The sequence below is a fragment of the Astatotilapia calliptera genome, chromosome 8 (genome assembly GCF_900246225.1).
Source record: "Astatotilapia calliptera chromosome 8, fAstCal1.2, whole genome shotgun sequence".
NCBI lineage: Eukaryota > Metazoa > Chordata > Actinopteri > Cichliformes > Cichlidae > Astatotilapia > Astatotilapia calliptera.
Window position 1 is genome coordinate 3,191,395 of NC_039309.1, and position 19,791 is coordinate 3,211,185.

The 19,791-nt window shown below is 41.1% G+C and overlaps 1 protein-coding gene across 1 annotated transcript; it reads right to left on the minus strand.

Annotated features, from left to right (window-relative positions):
* Window positions 1-252: 252 nt before the first annotated feature.
* Window positions 253-16,955, minus strand: nploc4 (NPL4 homolog, ubiquitin recognition factor). Its single transcript, XM_026177858.1, has 17 exons — window positions 16,743-16,955; window positions 16,038-16,118; window positions 12,520-12,629; window positions 12,144-12,371; window positions 12,018-12,066; window positions 11,845-11,939; window positions 11,646-11,769; window positions 9,499-9,678; window positions 9,266-9,352; window positions 7,940-8,011; window positions 7,725-7,851; window positions 5,640-5,800; window positions 5,419-5,490; window positions 5,222-5,314; window positions 4,599-4,715; window positions 4,164-4,266; window positions 253-2,947 (listed from the first exon to the last, which is right to left on the minus strand). The coding sequence occupies exons 1-17, from the start codon at window positions 16,755-16,757 to the stop codon at window positions 2,787-2,789; spliced, it is 1,875 nt and encodes a 624-aa protein (XP_026033643.1). The 5' UTR covers window positions 16,758-16,955; the 3' UTR covers window positions 253-2,786.
* Between the last annotated feature and the right edge of the window lie 2,836 nt (window positions 16,956-19,791).

Genomic DNA, 19,791 nt, shown 5'->3' on the forward strand with positions numbered 1-19,791 from the left:
ACCGTTTCTTCATCTCGGGAGGCAGCTGAGGTGGTTCAGCATCTGATCAGGATGTAATACTTGGAGAAAACCTGTCATCTGGCCTGGGAGCACATCAGGATCACTGAGGTGTACGTGGAAAATGTTGCAGAGGAAAAAGATTCCTGAAAGGCTCTGGATAAGCCTGGTGCCACTGAAAAAAATGAAGCATAGATTCATCCTCCAGAGATCGATTTACGTTGAACCAGGCAGACCAACAAAGCAAAGACAGCATTTTTCCATCAACTCCTTTTTTATTGTTTCAAATCCAGGTCAACACCATACAACTTTCAGGGTCCTCAGTTAGCTCTGTGGAAAGTGAGGAACGGCTGCAAGTCCAAGAGCATGCTTGCTCAGCAAACGGCCCCCGGGTCAATACAAAAGGAAAAGGTCACCGCTGTCTGTCAGCATGACATCAGAGAAATCACGCTCAGGAGGGGCGATAATGATACCACCGGGCAAAAAGAAAAGAACTCAATCTACAACTAAAAATATATCCTCACTCCATCAATGGAATTACCGTCTTACAAAGAAGCACACGTCTCATAAATAGCAGGAATCTGGCGCCCACGACTCGTCCTCTGACCTGAAGAGCCCTATTTTCAAAAGCTGCAGTTCAACTCTACAGTACTGATTACTGATTTCATTAATGTGGACCATTGTTGGGGCAAAAAAAAAAAAGTGTTGGGGTGGGGAAAAAAGAAACACCCAAACTAAACCTATAAGGTGGCAACAAAAGATGGACGGAGCTTATGGCCATAGAAGCGCTGCCTTAAACCTGCATTCTCTGTAATGGCCAGCAGGGGGCGACTCAGAAAGACTTCCATATATATAGAAGCTCCATGGATCTAAAACCTGATTAAGCAGTTTTCTGCTGATTGTTTGAGGTCTTCTTGAACACGTGATGCTCATTTAGGAAGTTTTGTTTGTTATTAGAGTCACAAACAGATTACACAAGTCCCTTTCAGTTTCCAGATGCAAATGTTGCAGCAGAGGAGACCCTCAGCTGGGACTTAAATATTGCGGCTAGGTCCATCTTTTATGTACAGTCTGAAGATGGTGTACATTAGCTACTGTGCAGCTTTATGGTGTTTGTGTCCCTTTTTAATGCATTAAACAGGTCAAAACATCCAGAAGTACTAGAAAAATGCAAAGTCGTGAAAGCTAACGTTGGCCACATGTGTCAAACTCCCCAAAATTCCCTTTAAACAACACTATTAACAAAAAACATCAGTTGGTTTTGTTTTTTTGCTTAGATGTTAGAGAAGATTTGAGCACCGCATGTTCACCAGAACAAAGGAGGGTTTTTTTCTTATGATGCTATGTCTTGGTCCCAATATTTGATGCAGAAATAAAATTGAAAACTATCGTCATAAATCAGCGATGGTCAGACTTTTAAGGGTATTTTTAACAGGTACTGGGAATTGTCCGAGCGCCACAAACTTCCCTTTACTTCCACAGATCCTCTTTTACAGCCGATATCTCTGCCGGTGTAAGCAGGTAAAATACAGGTGGACTGATTTCAAAAATCACTAATACACCCAAAGCTTTTCCTGCTATAATACTGCAAAGTAATTTGCTGTAAATTGGATGAACAGACTCTGGGTTTAACGTGGATTTTGGGAGGTGGTGCCATCTAGTTTGCAGGTTTAAATTGGGTGTTTCTCCCCCCCCCCGTGTTCACCTGCGACCCCTCGCACACAGAGTGATTAAGAAGAAAAGAAAACCTGCAGGGGACCATCAGTGGAGGAACATCAGTTCTGCCCTGGCTGGCAGGCAGGGAGGTGAAAGTGGCGAGCACCGGTTGTTTCTAAAGCACCTCACGGATGATACTCTGCGAGTCGGTGAAGAGAACGATGAAGGCGGGTGGTTGTCCTGGGGATGTAGTTTAACAGAGACACAGAACATACAGCTGATAAAATAAGAAGCTACATATTGTGCCTGCTCGAGTTCAAACCACCAAATTCAAACGCTACAAAAAACCAGCAACACAAAAAAAAACAACTTTAGGCTCATTCAAAAAAAAAAGGGCGATCATCACCAACGTGTTCGATCAGAGGAGGGCGTCTTTTCAAATTTAATACTGAAAATAGAAACTCTATTTAAGTGGGATTACTCTGCAGCTCGTAGCATTTCCAGGTCTGAGCTTTGACTGATGATTGTACTTTAAGGGGCTCATCAAAGAGACCTATGAAAACCTGCCGGAGCCGAGCCCACTCTGAAGATTCAAAATGTTAAAGTATACGCTACAATCTGATAAAAAACAAAAAAGAAAAATGCTTAATTAAATTAACAGTATCAACTCTTAAATGTATTTATACACAGCAAGATTTTCCAGAAGACATGTGACAGTGAGCGGGGCACTGGTGTGAGAAAAAATCCAAACACTCGAGTCTTCGCTGTTGTCCTGAGTCACAGCAGGATGTTTGAGCCGAGGAGGGCGGCGGGATTATTTGAGTGAAAGGGGTCTCAGCCACAGAGTGCTTTATCTAAAATGTATTCTGCCTCTCAGAAAAGCAACAGTGTGAAGGGATACAAACCAAAAAAAAACCTCTGATTCAACTTTATTTTGACTCAGTGAAATTGATGTAAACGAGCAAATCCCTCTGCACGTCACAGCAGCCTGTGAGATGGGAAGGGCAGAGGCTTCGACGTGAGGCGAGAAAAGAAAAGATCGCTGACGCCGTCAGAGTCTCGCAGCTGGTCCTGGTGCAGTGACTGAGCTCGATCGGTGAAGGGTGTGGAAGCAGGGCCGAGGGCGAAGGGTTTTAACTGCGGGGCAGGCTGCACATTTCACAGTGCTCAGTGCCGGGCTGGTTCATGAAGGTACAGTGGAGGCAGGACCACATGGCGGAGGAGGAGGCAGGAACCGAGGGGCCGCCCATGGCCCCGTAATCCAGAGAGCTGGAGGGCTGCCCACCCACTGTACCTGGAAGGACAGCAGAGGAAAAACAGGATATTACCACAGTGAAGAGTAGAAGTGGTTTTATGCAGCAGCCTCTCTGGGAAGATATGCCGCCATCTTTTCTCTGATCAACAGCTGAGTGGACCTACACCTTTATGAGCATTCCCACTACAGGAAGCTACTCTGCAGGGACTTCTTTCAGGGTGATTTTCAGGAGCTGATTGGTTAATCCGATCATGCTCATGGTGGCACCAGCAGTCTATTTAAACTAGTATTAAAATAAAACTTTCTACAGATGTTTAGATGCATTTCACATTTCCTGCACAAAGGCAGAGTAACACACAGTCAACATCCTCCTAGAAACACATCTGTCCTCTCACTCTTAAAGCATCTTATAATTAACTTGTCACTTGAAATAAGGTTGAAAAAGCTACCACCATCTTTGCTGTTTCTTCTCCTACAGACTTCCATTCAGGATTCTTTCAGTAATAAGTGGATATAAGTGAGTCAGCTGAACAGCTGAAACAGTATCCAGATATAACATCTGTTTGGTTCTTTACTCCCTGTTTTTAAACTGAAACCTAAGTCTTGTCTATAGATGTTAAAAAAATTAACAAGAACACCAAGATAAGGAGTTACAAGCTAACTTAGTATTAACAGGGTGTCCCCTTAGACACAGCTTGTAATACACTGGTGGAAACCTGGAAAATTACAGGTGGTAACGGTGGAGAGGTCACAAGCAGGCAGAGTTTATTTCTGTGGTCTGCTGAGTTAAATAATCCCCAATAATCTGTTTACTAATGAGCTCAAATCAGCAGCACACACCATCTGAGTGATTTTCCACTTTATAGAAATGTCTGCAGCTTCTTTCCTCCTGCTGCAGTTCAAAGTCAGTCCAGAGACACATTCGTTTTTTAACCATAGTAAATTATTCATATTTATTAGTAATATTTAACACCAACCATATCAAACACACGTGTGATCGAACATTTTTTGTGCAGTCATGGTTTATTTGAGGCGCTCTTTAGAAAGAGCATGTAAGCTTAATAATGAGCTGCAGTTTAACATGGTGGAGTCTATCTGCAGGAAAAGACTCACCTGGGAGGCAGCTGGTTATGTTGCTATATATTTATGGTTATGTGCAGATGAGAACCTTATGAAATGTACCATCAAGACACCAAGTTTACAGGCCGTCAAAAACAGAATTTAAACCTGTGGTTCATATAAAAACCTGACTTACTGCACAGCTGCTCGATGGTGGCCCACTGCTCAGACTTCTTCCAGGTCTGTGCCAGATCCTCATTAGAAGTCTTCACTGCTTCAAGTAGCAGCCCGATGCTGTCCTGCAGATACAAACACAAGCTTTCATCTATCTGCTGAAAATTATTCAAGATGCTGAGGAGTTAAAAGCAAAAACAGTACACCAGAGAGTTTATGTTTGGCAAGTCTGTGCTTTATGTAGGACATCCAAATCTGATCAAGCGGTTCATTACAGAAAAACAATGTTTGCGACCGTCGTGATGGGCCGGTTTGAAAATGAGCAGAAAGGTCTGAGTGAAAACATCCTTGGAGGAGTAACTACTTCCAGACTGGAGAAGAATGCGGTCCAACCCATCATCTGCATTACAAATGGGAAACAAATGAAAACCTGAAAGCGTCAAGGCTTTGAACTTACTCTCAGAGGCATGACTTCATTGGTGACGAGGAAGAGGAGAAGATGAAAGTCTGACACGATGTTCAGGAATGATGTGGAGGTGCACTGAGACAGGTATGTGGCTAAACTGTGAAAATCCTGCAAACAAACAAGAAAAACAAGATGAATTATTAAACCACACCTTCACAGTCAGTCACTCAGGCATGTCCACACAGTTTCCAGCATGGCTGCTATTTTTAAATTCACTGTCTGAGAGTTCCTTTCTAAACACTTATGCCGTGCACTCTGTGATTTTACCACAACACGGGAGATGAAGAGTGTTTTCAGCTATTGGATTTTGTTGTTCCCTGCTTGCCCACAACCTCCACTGTGGGTTGTCTGGAATGCCAGATTTGTGATAGATTCTTCAGTGTCTCTGCTATCTGTAGAAGACAGCCACACCACAGATGGACGAGCGACTGTCTTTATGCATTAGCGTGAAAACAGTACAAAGACGAAGGGGATGAGAGATCAGTTAAATTTCCAAACACCCATTTCCCAAACTGGGACCATCAATCCTCTCCTTAAACCAAATACTTTGATGGCCTTTTTATACCTTGTTGAATCGGATGAGGGAAATACAAGCTCATGCTGACAGTACTTACCTGTGTCTCTCCAAGAATATCCCGGTTTTCAATGGGAAAGCGTTGCGTAGAAGAAAAGGTATACTGGGGGTCCTTTGGAAAAGTTGTGGTTATCTGCGAAGAAAATAATATTTCTCTATACAAGTTTTCTGGAAATTTAGTGTCAGAATATAGTTTGCTGCACTAAAGAAACAAAAAGTATTATTAAAAATACTCACATCTATAAGAAGATACTCCACGGGAAGAGGTCGAGCTAGAAACGTGACATCATTTCCAAATTTGTCTTTGTCCTGTTGGATGTGAAAATCAGACAAATCAATCTCAACATCTGGATGAGCTGATAAGTAACATCTAACCCCAAAATAAGTACCTAATATTTATTTTTTTCTTAAACATGCACACTTCATCACATCAGAGCTTTTTTTATACGCCATCTCACCTTATAGAAGACGTCTGGTACATACTGCTCAGGGCTCGACTCTTGAGCGTAGCCCAGCTCGGGAGCGTCTTTGCAGGGCAGTAGGCACTCGTCTCTCACCAGAGCCATGCACTGATTGGACACCTGATATCCTTCAAAGTGCACCTGGTTATCTGGACCACCTGCACATAAAACAGCACAGAGAAATATAAATAAATAATAATAAATAAATAATAACCACTCGCCGAAAAACAAAAATATTATTTCCATTGCAAATAAATTAAGGATGGTGATGATTTTAAAACTAGTCTTGCAAAGGCAACTGCCAGTCACTAACAAAGGCCCACGTTAGGAGAGCTGTGCAACAATCACAAGACTATCAAGAGAGCCAAAGACAGCAGTGACATGTGATGTGCTGTATAAAGTGGATCAGGTGATCAGGGATCCTGAGATAAGCCAACCATCAATAATCCACAGGTTCCCCTGAGAACCTTAAGCGTTTCACCCTTTGTCAGTAGATGTTGCTAACTGAATGCTCGATTTTTTAGTCACCTTAGCAGCTCAAGCTGAACTAAACAAAGTGATTTTGAGCTGTTTAAGTTCTCCTTAAATAGCTTTCTATTCATCCAGTTTACCACAAAATGTAATCTTTGACAAAGCCAGAATAAAGTCAATCTTAATAAGCAAGGACAACCTGATGAGAAGTTAAAAATATCAACAGAGAAATCATGCACACTGCAATAACACTATAGTGTGTAAAACACTGAGTGTGTAAAGTCTGTTTAGCATTACACATGCAAGTGATTTACAAACAGTAAAACAGATGGACTTCGCCCCTGCTTGCTGCGAGATGCGTAGCCATGACATCAGCTTTGGCTGCCGGGGCCTCACTCATGCAAATAAAAGTGTTGAGGTCACTGCTGGGTGTTTTCTTGGAACAAATACAAAAGGCGGTGAAAACATTCATGCCTGATCCCGCACAACGTCTGGCTCCTCTGGCTTCAAATGGACGCACATGTTTTAAGTCGTAGTTTAACACTTGACAGACCTTACAGTAAAGCTGTAAACTGAACACCTAAACCAGTTTCCTTAAGATTGTAAGAGTTCTATGGATATATGAAAGGAGAGGCTACAACATGCTGAGTGTTGCATTCTGGGATGTGCAGATTAATGAATGATTTAAGTCTGTTTAGATCAGGGGGTGGGGAACTCCAGGCCTCGAGGGCCGGTGTCCTGCAGGTTTTAGATCTCACCCAGGGTCAACACACCTGAATCAAATGATTAGTTCATTATCAGACCTCTGGAGAACTTCAAGACATGTTGAGGAGGTCATTTAGCCATTTAAATCAGCTGTGTTGGATCAAGGACACATCTAAAACCTGCAGGACACCGACCCTCGATGTCTGGAGTTGGACACCCTGTATTAGACTGACCCAAATAAATTGTCAAGCAGGTTTCTAGGCTTGAGGTAATCTGTGATTGAACCACAAACTTAACTATACCCAGAGTTGCACCAAATCACTTTTTTTTAGCCTGCTGAAGTGTGACCTGCAGATACTGAATGTTTTTCTAAGGTCTATAACCGACAGCAGATACAAACAAAAAGAAATGATTAAACTTTACGACTTCCCCCAAACTGCAGTACGCTACTGGCTCTGACGGAAACAGCTCAAAAATAAAGGGCTCTGCTATTTGAAAAACATACAAATACAAAATAAAAATCCAGTTGCATGAGTTGCTGTGTGCCCACCTTTACCTGAAATATTTTTCTACAGGTGTGGTAGATTTATATGACCAAAAAAAAAAAGGTTATCTACCTGCGTAATTGTCCAGTATGTTTATAACTTCAGCAGATAAGAGGACATCGACCCCCTTCTGCTTTTCACTACATAATTTTCCATGTTAACGACAAGTTAGGGTGTGACATGAGGATTTGATGCCACTGTGTTCCCATTGGAAAAGCCAAAAGGACATTTTGGGAAGAGATGCTTTTTTGTGGTTTATGATCAAGTAACCATGCCTGCATTGATAAAGTAATGAAGAAAATGTTCCCCTGTTTCTCATTCATAAACCACTCACAAGAAAAAAAAAAGGAACAGTACCAACCTGTCGCGACCACAGTCACAAATTTGGATCCAAAGTGTCCGTCTCGAGAAAGTCTGCAGGGGTTTGAATGTTCATTCTGGAAGTATCCCGCTGTGATGCACTCCTCCGCGCTCAGGTAATACGAGTCCTAACACAAGTAAGGACATTAAGGATACACAGAGGAAAACACCACAATTAAGACTAACAGATCATCTTTGAGTCAGATGGATCCTCACGCTGTTTCTCGAGTAGCGGACGGTGCCTATCCTCGTATCCTCAGACAGCAGGTCCGTGAAGATCCACCCCACCTGCAGAACAAGCAAACATAATAATGTCCACTCATAAGATTATCTGCTCGAATATTCAGCGATTTTACATGATGTAACAAAACTATAAGTTAAACTCAATTCTCAAAGTTTCATCTTTTTATCCAAATGGAACAAAAACAGCCCTTAGATAAACAAAAACCACAAGACACCAGGTGATATGCAAAAAACACATACACATGCAAGGATTAACATCACTGCATACGCCCGAGTCTTGAAGTTTAAAAATATTTTTGTGCTTCTTCAACCTTTCAAAATAAATTTGTATTTCTCAATACTCCAAATATCCCTGCATGATTTTCTCCCACCACACTAACACATCATTACAGCAACAGCATGCGTCTCCCCATCGCTGTTCCCGTTTTACACGTGAAGGTCACCGTGCTTCACAGTAACAAACACATGATGTGTGAGCCACTAAACAGTGGTGACAGATGACTGACAGCTCCAAACACCGAGCTACACCTGATTGGACATACGCCTGCCTGTGCTGTGCCCTCTGAGATATCAGACTGAAACCAAGCTCCATAGAAAGCTTTCTATTAACTTACCACCACGATTACAAAAATAGCCCAATATGAACTAAAAACAGTGCAGAGAAAGGTATTTTTGAAACTGTCATTAAAAATAATCCATTTCATGACTTTCATTATTTTACTGTCATGTTTTTAATCTTAGGCTGACCTCTGACAGGCCTTACAGATGTTATTTAATTAAAGAGATTTTCATAGAAAATCTGCAGCTTTAACTGAAGAAGTGCTGGAGTCAAGAGGGTGGGTGGGGATAGAGATCACGCCAAACTAACTCGACTTCTGGGGGACAATTGTGGTCAGGCATGTTATGTACTGCCTGTTTTGAGTACACCCTTAAGTTTCATGTCAGATTTTTCTCCCTGGTCATCCATGCCCCACTTGCAGCAACAGGCTAATCAGGGTCATTTAGGTGTCTTGAGCTCTCTGACAGACTCCAACTCGACACTGACAGTAGTCCCTTTAGTAGCTGGAAGGCCACTCTACCAGGAGAACTAGTACTGAGCACAGTAAAGCTGCAAAGCAGAACAAGGACGTCTGCCAGCTGCAGCCTAAGTGGTGGAGTTGGAATCCATTCACTGGATTAACGTCTGACTGTAGAGGCATCTATTTTTTGTATATATGTGCATGCATATAGTTCTGCCTGTATGCAAACATGAAAGCAATGTGAGGTCAAACAGAGCACTGAGGGGAAATCAAACCCAACCTTGCACATGCCCAGTTTGGCAGCAATCTCATCCACGGCTGCAGCTTTGGGATCATCCAACAGTTCCAGGCTGTTCTGGGTGGCATTCTGAAACACAGCCGAGAAAAACAGCATAGTTTTAAATGCAGTTAATGCTCAGTGAGGACTTTAACCTTATTGAGCAAATAAACTAAGACACAATTTCACTTGCAGAGCAGAATCAGGCAGCAATACACTCAGTGAGAATGTCCCACCTGTGGGGGTTCGTAGATGGCAGCCACTTCCGCTCTGATGCCCAGGGGGATGTCTGTGTGCTCCGTGTATCTGCCGTACAAGTACCCCATCCTCTGACTGCCCGTCTTCCTCCAGAAGTCCAAGAAGCGGTCAGCAATGGTGTGGTTCTCAAACATGATGTTGTCTACATGTCTGTATTTCTGGGGGGGGGAAAGAAAAACTACATTCACATACACGGTGTGATACTCAGGACTGTTGTTTGGTTTTTTTAGACATGGATCAAGTTTCTTTGAAGATGTGGAAGCAGCCGCTCAGGAGGAGTCTGCATGCTAAAATATACTTGGGGATTAAATTCCCAGTGTTGCTCAGCACTTTGTACTGAAGCTAACTGTAATGTACACCTGCCATTTAATGCGCCTGAAACTTTTACTGTGATCTAAATTATTAACAGGGACAGAAAACATTACAAATGTGTGCAGTATTAAGCAAATAGGCACATTTTCAGTAAAACAGCTGCAGAGTAATCCAATCCATTCATTTTCTAAACCACTTCAGGGTTCTGGAGCTCATTCCATCTTTCATATGGTGAAATATGGAGTACTCCCAGGTAGAGCAGGGCGATATGGCCAAAAATATTTATCACGATATATATTTGAAAATTTGCGATAACGATATAACTGACGATATAATTGATGCAAGACAAAATACAACTCCACAACATTACTAGTGCAAAAAGACAACCTTCCTTTTATTTTCACTTAAACAAGAAGCTGGTTTTTATGTACATTAAAGCTATATAAAAATTTAACAGTGCGAATACAAATTCCTTGCTGAAAGTTTAACCAAAAGGCATTTCCAGTAGAAATGGGCTGACATATCCTGAGCATAACCATGTATAAAATCCACTGAAGTTAAAAAGAGGTGCTTTGCAACATTAAACTGCAGTGTGCAGTACGTATTTTTCGGACCATAAGGTGCACGGGATTATAAGGCACATTAAGCGAAACAAGGCAGTCAGATAAATCAAACTTTATTAAACTCATTCTTCTTGCTTCCTCCACTTCTGTACCATTGATTCATTAATGTTGAATTCTCTGGCAGCTGCTCTATTCCCATGTTGTTGCAGTATATTAATGACTAACCTCGTATTGTGGATGGATTATCTCAGTCGTTATGGATTATCTCAGTTGTTCTCCTGACTGAAGTTTGGTCCGTTTACAGCATCCTGCCATGCGATTGCATTTGTCTCTAACTATCAGGCACGTTAACTTTTATAAGTGGAAAAGTGTTAGTGTTCGTCCTCCAGCTTCACTGTTTATGTCATGCTAACATAGCTGTGTCGCTAGCGATCACGTAGCACATCATTATAAACCAACTAGCCCAACTTCAGTAACTTTACAAACGTCAGTGCTGTTTAGTTTCCCGTCTTCATTTATGTTGGAAGTGATAGCAGAGCTGTACGTTTGAATTTATTCAGAAATCTCTCAGTCAGAACATGCAATATCATGCTTGGGTAACTAGCGAAACTAGCGAGCTAACTTCCGCTAGCTTCCTGCTAACTTCTAACTCCGTTAAATGTAATAAATTTTGTTTTCATGGATGCCTGGAAGTTAAACTTCATAGTTACACCTGGTAAAGCAGCAATGCTGATCGTTTTATTAAAGATGAAAGAATTTAGACAGTTTTTAAACTCTCAGTGATGCTGCAGTGTTGTTTGACCTGAAGGTTTACGGAGTTTAGGACCCAGATTACTCCCAGATTTAAGAGCATCTTAGTCCGACAAATACGACAATAACGACGGCCGCTTGCATGTTCTGCAAAAAAATGTGCTTTGTCGTGTATCTGACGGACAAACGCCAAACCAGTTCCACATCACTGAAGTTGCACCATTTTTACAAACCAATTCTGGTTCATCTGTTTCACTCAACAATCGGCCATGTGCGTATGAAAACAAAGGCACTGCGCATGCGCGTTTTACTCCCATTCTATCGCGATATTTCATTTTCCTATCGTTGCCTAACATTATACCGGTATTACCGTGAACGGTATAATATGGCCCAGCCCTACTCCCAGGACAGGAAGGTTCGCTTCAAGTATTTTCGGTGTCATATTTGCTGATAAAAGAAGTAAACGAATATTTCTCCCAACACTTGTTACCGTGACATACCTGTCTGTTCAATGTGATGGCACTCGGCTGGCACTTGGTGCAGATGCCTTCCGGCCAGGGAGGGTGACCCTCGCAGCCTGACTTTATCTTACAGCTGATGTTCTCCAGAGCAGCAAACTTCCCCCTGCAGGAGATCAGAACAGTGTCAGAGTCTGACATTATGAGCAACCAAACTGGAAAATTAAAAACAGCTCCTCACTTATCAGCGCCACCCGTCAGCTTGCGAAGGTATGCGTGGAATGACATGTGCTTCACTGGTGGGTCGAGGTGATTCAGGTAGTCTTCGTCAAAAGGCTGGAATCAGAAGAAACATGCTTTATAGCCCTAACATTCATCATTTAAGAAACAAAGCACAGGAATGAAATATCTTACCTCTAGCGGTACACAGTGCACACACTTCCCAAGGGCACCATGGCGACATCTGGAACAAGAAAAGAATGATTAGGTATCCAACATCTGCACTGAGGTCAGATGTGTGCAGCTGGTCCTCTTCCTTACAGCTGCGGATCTCTGTTTCTGTAGATCTTGCCATCTTGCTTGGCCAGATACTGATCGATCTCATCTTCCTGGACCTGGGGCGCTGAAAAGGACCGGGGGATCATGGAGGACGAAGAAGAGGACGAGACGGATGGTAGTGACGAAGATGTGTGAGGGGTGGCCGTGTCCATAACCTCCCCGGAGGAGGTGGAGGATTCTGAAGGGAACAAAAACAACATGTCCCCATGCCTACAAAACACGAGAGAGAAGAATAAGATGATTAAAGCTGTGGAGGTCGACAAAGAAGACAGTATTTCTGGGAACCAACACTCCCCAGAGAGGCAAGAGTGAAATTCAGACTCTAATTAAAGGTTAAAGTCTGTTTGTTTCTACTTACTTGATCTTAAGAAGGCTGAGGGTTTTGTTCTGGGATACGAGCTCTCCGGTTTTGTTGCGGTTCAGATAAACCGAAAACCCATTAGAGTTGAACCCAAATTCTTTGGCCACCTGTGGGAGAAGCAGATACCGGATTTTGACAAGAATATCGATACGACACACATTTCATATAGCCTGGAACAAAAACATTGATAGCCATCAAGACACTTTAAATTCATCATTAAGCATAAACGTCAAAGCCTTGTGCTGCCGGGAGTGAATTCTTATCACATGTGCTGGTTCTTGTGTAAAGACAGTTTGCTCTTGAAAAGATACCAATCACTCAAAGCAGATTAGCAAAGAGCGTCAGCCTGGAGGAACACCTCTTTATGGTTGGCACTCTGAGCGGATCGAACAGGAGGGTGTCCCTCGTAGCACTTTTACATCACATCATGTAACTGTAATACACTCAGTGGGATGCTGATCATTTCCCTGTGTGGGCCTTTTTTCCACGTACATGCATTTTAAGATCTGATAAAGAGGCTTTAGACAGAACCAAAGGAAACTTCCACAAATCCAAATAGTTGACTCTAACCTGTACTGATGGTAAAAAAAAAAAAAAAACAACCCAAAAACTTACATATTGGGTTGTGTGAAAAAAAACAAAACAAGTTATTTTTGGTATTCTGTGTCATTCTATAAACACTGTTTTACTTGAGACATGTTGCGCTGCATATTTTGCACCTTGTTACGTTTACTAGTTACAGACAGAGGAGAAAAATACTGACTTCAAATCTGATTAGTCTTTAATGGCTCTCTTACATGAAATATACTGAACTGATAACTGGATTTCACTAGAATTTTGCTAAACACCAATATTTTATTTCCTCACTTTGAGGAAGAAAGTGGCATTGATCCGGTGCACTCCAGAACTCTACACCTATGTCTGAAAAGTACTATGTCCACACTAATAAAATTAGCAGAGAACAGAAGAGCAGTGAGAAGCATAGAGGTTGTCTGGGGATCACTTTTCTCATGACACACCAAAAGAACAGCGTAAGATCTCATCACTATGGGAAAAGTACACAATCAGACATTGTTTTCAGCTCCTCTCTTTTCTGTCTGGCTCATAGCTGCATTTCAGTACGGAGTGAAAACTTTCCATTGAATTGCAAGCTACACAGTCCTGCCTTAACAAATGCATTTTGATGAGGTGCTGCTGCAGTGCTCTGTCTGCGTTATATGCTTCTATTTTAGGCTTTTCATAGACAGTGATTAAAATGCAAATGTAATTATTTCCCATCCTCATGTGTAAAATTGAAGCATAACAGAGAAAATTTACCCAGAAACAGAGGGGAAAGTGGCTCTTAAGTCCTTTGGTAAGTGAGACTTGTATAACTTGGGAGTAATACCATTGGTCAGCTTTACTATAAGTCTTACGGTGCCTTATTCTTACCTCACACTGTATTTTACCACGTTTGTTGTCAATTTGCTAAAACTTCCTATTTTTGCTTTGCTGACTCTTGTCACCTGAATACCTGATATTTTACCAATCAAGCAGATCACTTCATTTTTTATTGTCATTTCACCGGCTTCTGTCCTTTTTGGTAAAGAAGGTCTTTAGATTTAAAGTTTTAACTTACAGTTCATGTTTGCAGGTCTTCAAATTCACATCTCTGAAGCCTGTTTGTGTCAGCCAAACTTCTTGAAACACCAAAGGGCGTTCACAGTCCTGCAGAGTTGGACTGACATCAGATTAGGAGTTGTCCAAATCTGATGTGAGTCCAGCTCAGCAGTGATTCACCACTGGTGCAAATGTTGGATTCAACATTACCAGACAGCTGTAAATGGATACAGGAATTTCCTGTATTTTATGCACTAGATTTGGGGAAGTGGATTAAATTATTAACAGGCCTTCAGTAAAATTCAAGTCCTATAAAAAATGGATTATCTGCTTTTATCTGTGCCTTCTGTGATGTGAAGCAATGCCTGGACTCTAAAACATCAAACACAATCCACAAAAACGCACAGGAGCGGTGAAGGACCGACCTGCTCTGTTACTTCCTACACAGCTTCATGCATGTACAGGCACAAGAGGAGGAAAAAAACAAAACAAAGCCCACACACAACACATAACACTCCTGTACTGATTGAAAGATAAAACATTTTCTAATCAATTTTCTTTGTGGAAAAAATAAGAGGCCTCCACAGGTTTTCAGTGTACTGTGGAAATAACGTACAGAAGGCTTGGATCCAGTTCTGGTGTGGAGGAAAGCAGAGAGTGGGAAATTCTTTGCTTTTTTGCCAGCACATGACCGATGTGACACAACAGATAAATATCAGCTACTGATGCGGATAAATGCCATCTTACTTGCTGATATGCCAATATCAGCTAATGACTATATTTGGTTCATATATCAGTACATCCTTATGATTGACAGTATTAACATGACTAGCATATCATAGCCCTTTGGTTTAAAAAGACCTGTTTTGAAGCATCAAGAATAACATTCCTGCTGTTTTGGCCACAAGTAACTGCATGTGATGGGTCTAATAACCACTGAGAGAGCTGATAATCTCCCCTTTTGAAACATGGTGTCACCAAACGGTCAAAACAAAAAGTTGCTTTTTTCCCAGATTTCTATTGGATCAAAGTCTTTTTGCAACTACACTGTGGCTTTCAGATAGCCTTTCATTCTTCCAGCCAGAAAACTGTGACCATTTTATTTTATGTCTATTATTCTTACTTAATTTTACAATGCATAGCAATTTAAAACAATGTGGGCACCACTGTACCCTGAAGGCAGCAAACATGGGTAATCTTTGTGAACTGGAGATGAAGTGAGGGAGGGCGTGCAGATTAGGATGGTACTCTGAATTTTGTGACTTTTCAACTGCATGAGGACACGGTGTTACTACTTCCAGGAAAATAAATAATAAGGATGAGCTGACAAAGCCTTGAGGTGAAGGAGTGCTGGTGCCTGGCAGTTTATGGAAACACAAGCTACAGAAAATACCTGTTTCCCCTCCTTTACATCTGAAAAACCTGAGGACAACTGTTTTGAGCTCACTCTCCCTCATCTTCTCCCATGCCTTCGGAAACCCAAAGAGGTCATAAGCAGAACAGAATATGATGGCCCAGGCTTAGATGTTATTGTGTTTGTAACTGCTGGACAACTATTCACAGATCATTTTTCATTATCTTATGCAAACATCAAATAAAGCATACTATCTACAGCTGAATTAAAACTATAATGTGTTTAGAAGTCTTTAACTAAACTGTTTTCTTAGCTATCCAGTGGGTTTGTCAGCAGGGATCCTTATAAAAAGGCAGAATGGGGCTTAGGGAAGAAGACAGCAGCCATGACTAATTAAAATCCTGCATTGTTCAGAAGTCAGCCACCACCTTCATTTAAAGGCTGAACTGACCCCCTTATACTGGACTGCCAGGCCAAACTGATAAATCCTGAGGCTGGAAACCAGCCCTTAGAGCACAGAAGAAAACAAGATGCTTGAGTGCTGTTATATTTACCACATTACCTTCTTTAAAAAAGCAGCAGCTGTCTCCCTCTTTGTAGAAGGAATTTTTTTCATCCCTTCTGGGGACTGCACCCTGATGATCTAAAGGAGGGACAGAAATAAACCCACAATTCAGCCGTTACAGTACAAGCCCGAATCCATTGTAGCATTTCAAACACCTGTCAGTCAAAACCAGGACGCAGCTCCCCCCTTTCTGCCCCCCTCCGGTGTCAGTGTCGGGGTATTATGACAACCGTGACAGTGCAGAAAGAAAAGTCGGGTTAACGTTAGCTCATCAGTCTCTGGTTTTTAGCTGCAACATGACGATGTTGACATTGAACTACTCTGGAAAGCTGTCAGTGTGTACTGGCTCATTCACAGACTAACTAAATATCACTTTCGTGGTGAATGTGCAACATCACAGCTCCCATCGTTACCGAGCTATTCGTGTTACTGTCATGCTAAAGAGCTGAAAGAATATGCCAGTCATTTTAAGCCGGCCGTTATTGTCGCTCTCCCGTTAGCCAACAATGACTCTTTTCATTCGGATGTCGTCAGCTAGCCTACTAGCTATCATATTAGCCGGCTAGCTGAACAGGCCCTGGTCACTCTTAGCTCATGTTAGCTTGCTAATGCTAGCCAAGCTAATTCTGCTGCCTCATCACTCAGGAGTCCGGCTAACAGGCTAGCTAACGTTAGCCGGAGCACACCCGCCGCTGTACTTACAATATTATCGGCCATGCTGCTCGGGTAGGTGCGCCCGGTAGATTTGGCTTTGTTAGTGGACAGACAGGGTCAAACAAATATTCCGTAACGCTTTTGTATATGTGTGTGTGTGTGTGTCAGCGAAACTCCATCCCGCAACTCAAACACCGGGTGTTGCACACATTAGCGCCCCCAGCGATCCCACAGCGGAGCGACCACGGTCGAAACAAAGAAACTGAGCTGGAAACAAGGGTTCCACTTTTATTATTCTTTCTTTTTCTCCCGTCAGTGACTGCCTCCCACCTGAGCCCCCCCAAGTCAGATCCTTTTTAGTATTAAATATGCTGAAAGGTGGGATACAAAATCTTCCTGAGAACATTTTCAGAGATAGAGGCTCACTACAGCATGTTTGAGCCCTCCTTGTAAGTGCACAACGTTATCTTAATTTTATTCTGCTTTCTGAATTCTTAACAATAACTAACATTTTTCATTTAAAAAAATCACTATCATAAAATATGAAGCATTGTTTTAACATGTGGGATGGATAAAACTAGTGTCTGGTCTAAGATGATGAAAAGTAGCCCAAACCCTAAACTCTTTAACACTATGGCATGAAAATGTGGAATTTCTGGCTTTTAAAGCTTTTGTACAGTGTTTAAAGGGACAGGGCAGTAATTAAGCATTTAAAGGAGATGTGATGGACTGAGTAGTCAGTAATCAGATAATTTATATTCTGCTTAGTTTTTGCTGTTTTATGTCGCAGTTACTTTTAGTTTTTTTATTTGTAGGTTCAAAGGAGGGTGATTTTATGTTACTTACTGTACTTTCTGCAGCGTTTTGTACTCCAAACAAATACATACGAACAAACAAAGTTAAAAAAAATTACACAAAACATAAAAAATTTTCACGACAGGAAAATCTGAAGAAGCACATGAAAGTCCACATATAAGAAAAACTGCACAAAGTGTCTTTAACTGTGTGGTTTGTGTTGGTAAGCGACATGCAGGAAAACAAACGATCAGTTTTCCCTGATTTGGAGAAAGAAATATGTTTTTGTAAAAGGTTTTTAGAATGTTTAAAGAAGAAATGTGAGATATTTTTCTACCTTCCTATTAAAAAAATACCAGCTTTGTTTTGTCATATCTAAATAAGCTTGTATTTTAATATTTTAATGCTATAATACTTTCCACTGCCCTGGGTCAGACCAGAGGTTGTAATGGCAGAAATTAATTATTTAAATAGCTGTGCTTAAGGTGCGATCAGAAGTATCAGTAATGTGTTGATTTGCTGACACAGATTCCAATCGTGGGATCCAGAATCCAGACAAGTTTACAGATTTTATGTAATGTGTTTTTGTTTTTTTCTGGATTTTTCTAGATGATATTCTGTTTCTCTCCATTAAAATGAAAATTGCCATAAAACTTTTGCATGGAACAATCAGTGAGCTCATTACTGCTTCTGATGTTTGTTCTGATGTAGAGCAGTGGTCCAACTATGAATAATTATAGAAGGTGTAGTTTGGAAAATGTATTTGGAGTACAAATTTTATGATTGCAACATTACAACTGCATGTATGAACCTAAAGCTGGGGTCACTTTCTTCAATTGTATATAAATAAAAAAATAACATTTTATTTATAAAGCACCTTTCTAGACAGAGTCACAAAGTACTGCACATAAGATATCAGATAATAAATGGTAAAACAGACAATATAAAACAGGCAAAAATTAATCAAAAGCAGTTTTAAAAAGGTGAGTTTTGAGTTGTTTTTTAAAACAACTACTGAGTCCACAGTTCTTAAGGTTTGGGAGAGAGAGTTCCACAACCTAGGGGCCACAGTGGCAAAATCTTTATCACCCTTAGTTCTCATCTTAGTCTTTTTTTTATAGCAAGTAAGCCCTGATCGGATGACCTCTGGGACCTGCCAGGGACATAGGGCTGTAACAGATCAGAGATGTAGACTGGTGCCAGTCCATGCAAGGCTCTAAATGACCAGGATCTTAAAATGGGAAGGAAACCAGCGTACCCGAGGTAGCAATGGTGTCACATGTGAATAGCTGCAGCGTTTTGCACAGCCTGCAGACAATCCATATATAAATAAAATGAAGCCATCCCGGCAAGAAAAGATTCATTTTCTGTGGTGTGAAGATCATGCACTGCATGTTTTTCCTTTTCATATTTTTGTTACTTTATTATTATTATTTTTTTATGTATTCAGTGGTTTAAAGCGGAGTTAAAAAATGTCACTAATAACAGCGACATCTGGTGGATAATTGAAGGCAATACAACTTAAACATTGACGCGGCTTACTGTTTCAATCTCAGGTCATCAATAAAAGTTCTGAAAAGACTGCGTGTCCGTTTTTAATTTCTAATTAATAAATACATCATTGTCATACACTGAAATTAATTTTTTGTTGTTAACTTCAGTTAACAAGTTGTTGAGTCTTCAGTGTCGTCTCTGAATTAAATAGCTGGTAATAAAATGGTAAATTGGCTTTCAAGCAACTACCTTGTTCTAAATACTAACAAGACCGAGACCATGATCATAGCTCCTCCTGAGCTACATTCTAAAATCAGTCAGGTTCTTGCCTCTTTCTGTCCATCTGTCAAGTCAAATATTCGAAATCTTGGAGTAATATTTGACTCTTCTCTGGGCCTTGACTCTCATGTAAAATCTTTGTCTCGTTCCTGTTTCTATCATTTAAGAAACATGTCTAAACTGCGACATATGGTTTCCTCAGCTGAACTGGAAAAACTCATTCATGCATTTGTGTCATCACGCTTAGATTACTGTAATTCCCTGTTTACTAGCTTGGATAAATCATCTCTCTCTCGCCTCCAGACAATACAAAACGCAGCAGCCAGACTACTAACTCGCTCTACCAAGCGTGTTCACATCACTCCCATCTTATATTCTTTACATTGGCTCCCAATAGAGTTTAGAATTCGCTTTAAAATTCTTGTTTAAACATACAGAGCACTAAATGGCCAGGCTCCAGATTACTTATCCAAGCTTCTTTTAAAATACACTGCTGCTCGTCATCTCCACTCACAGACTCAGAGTCTCT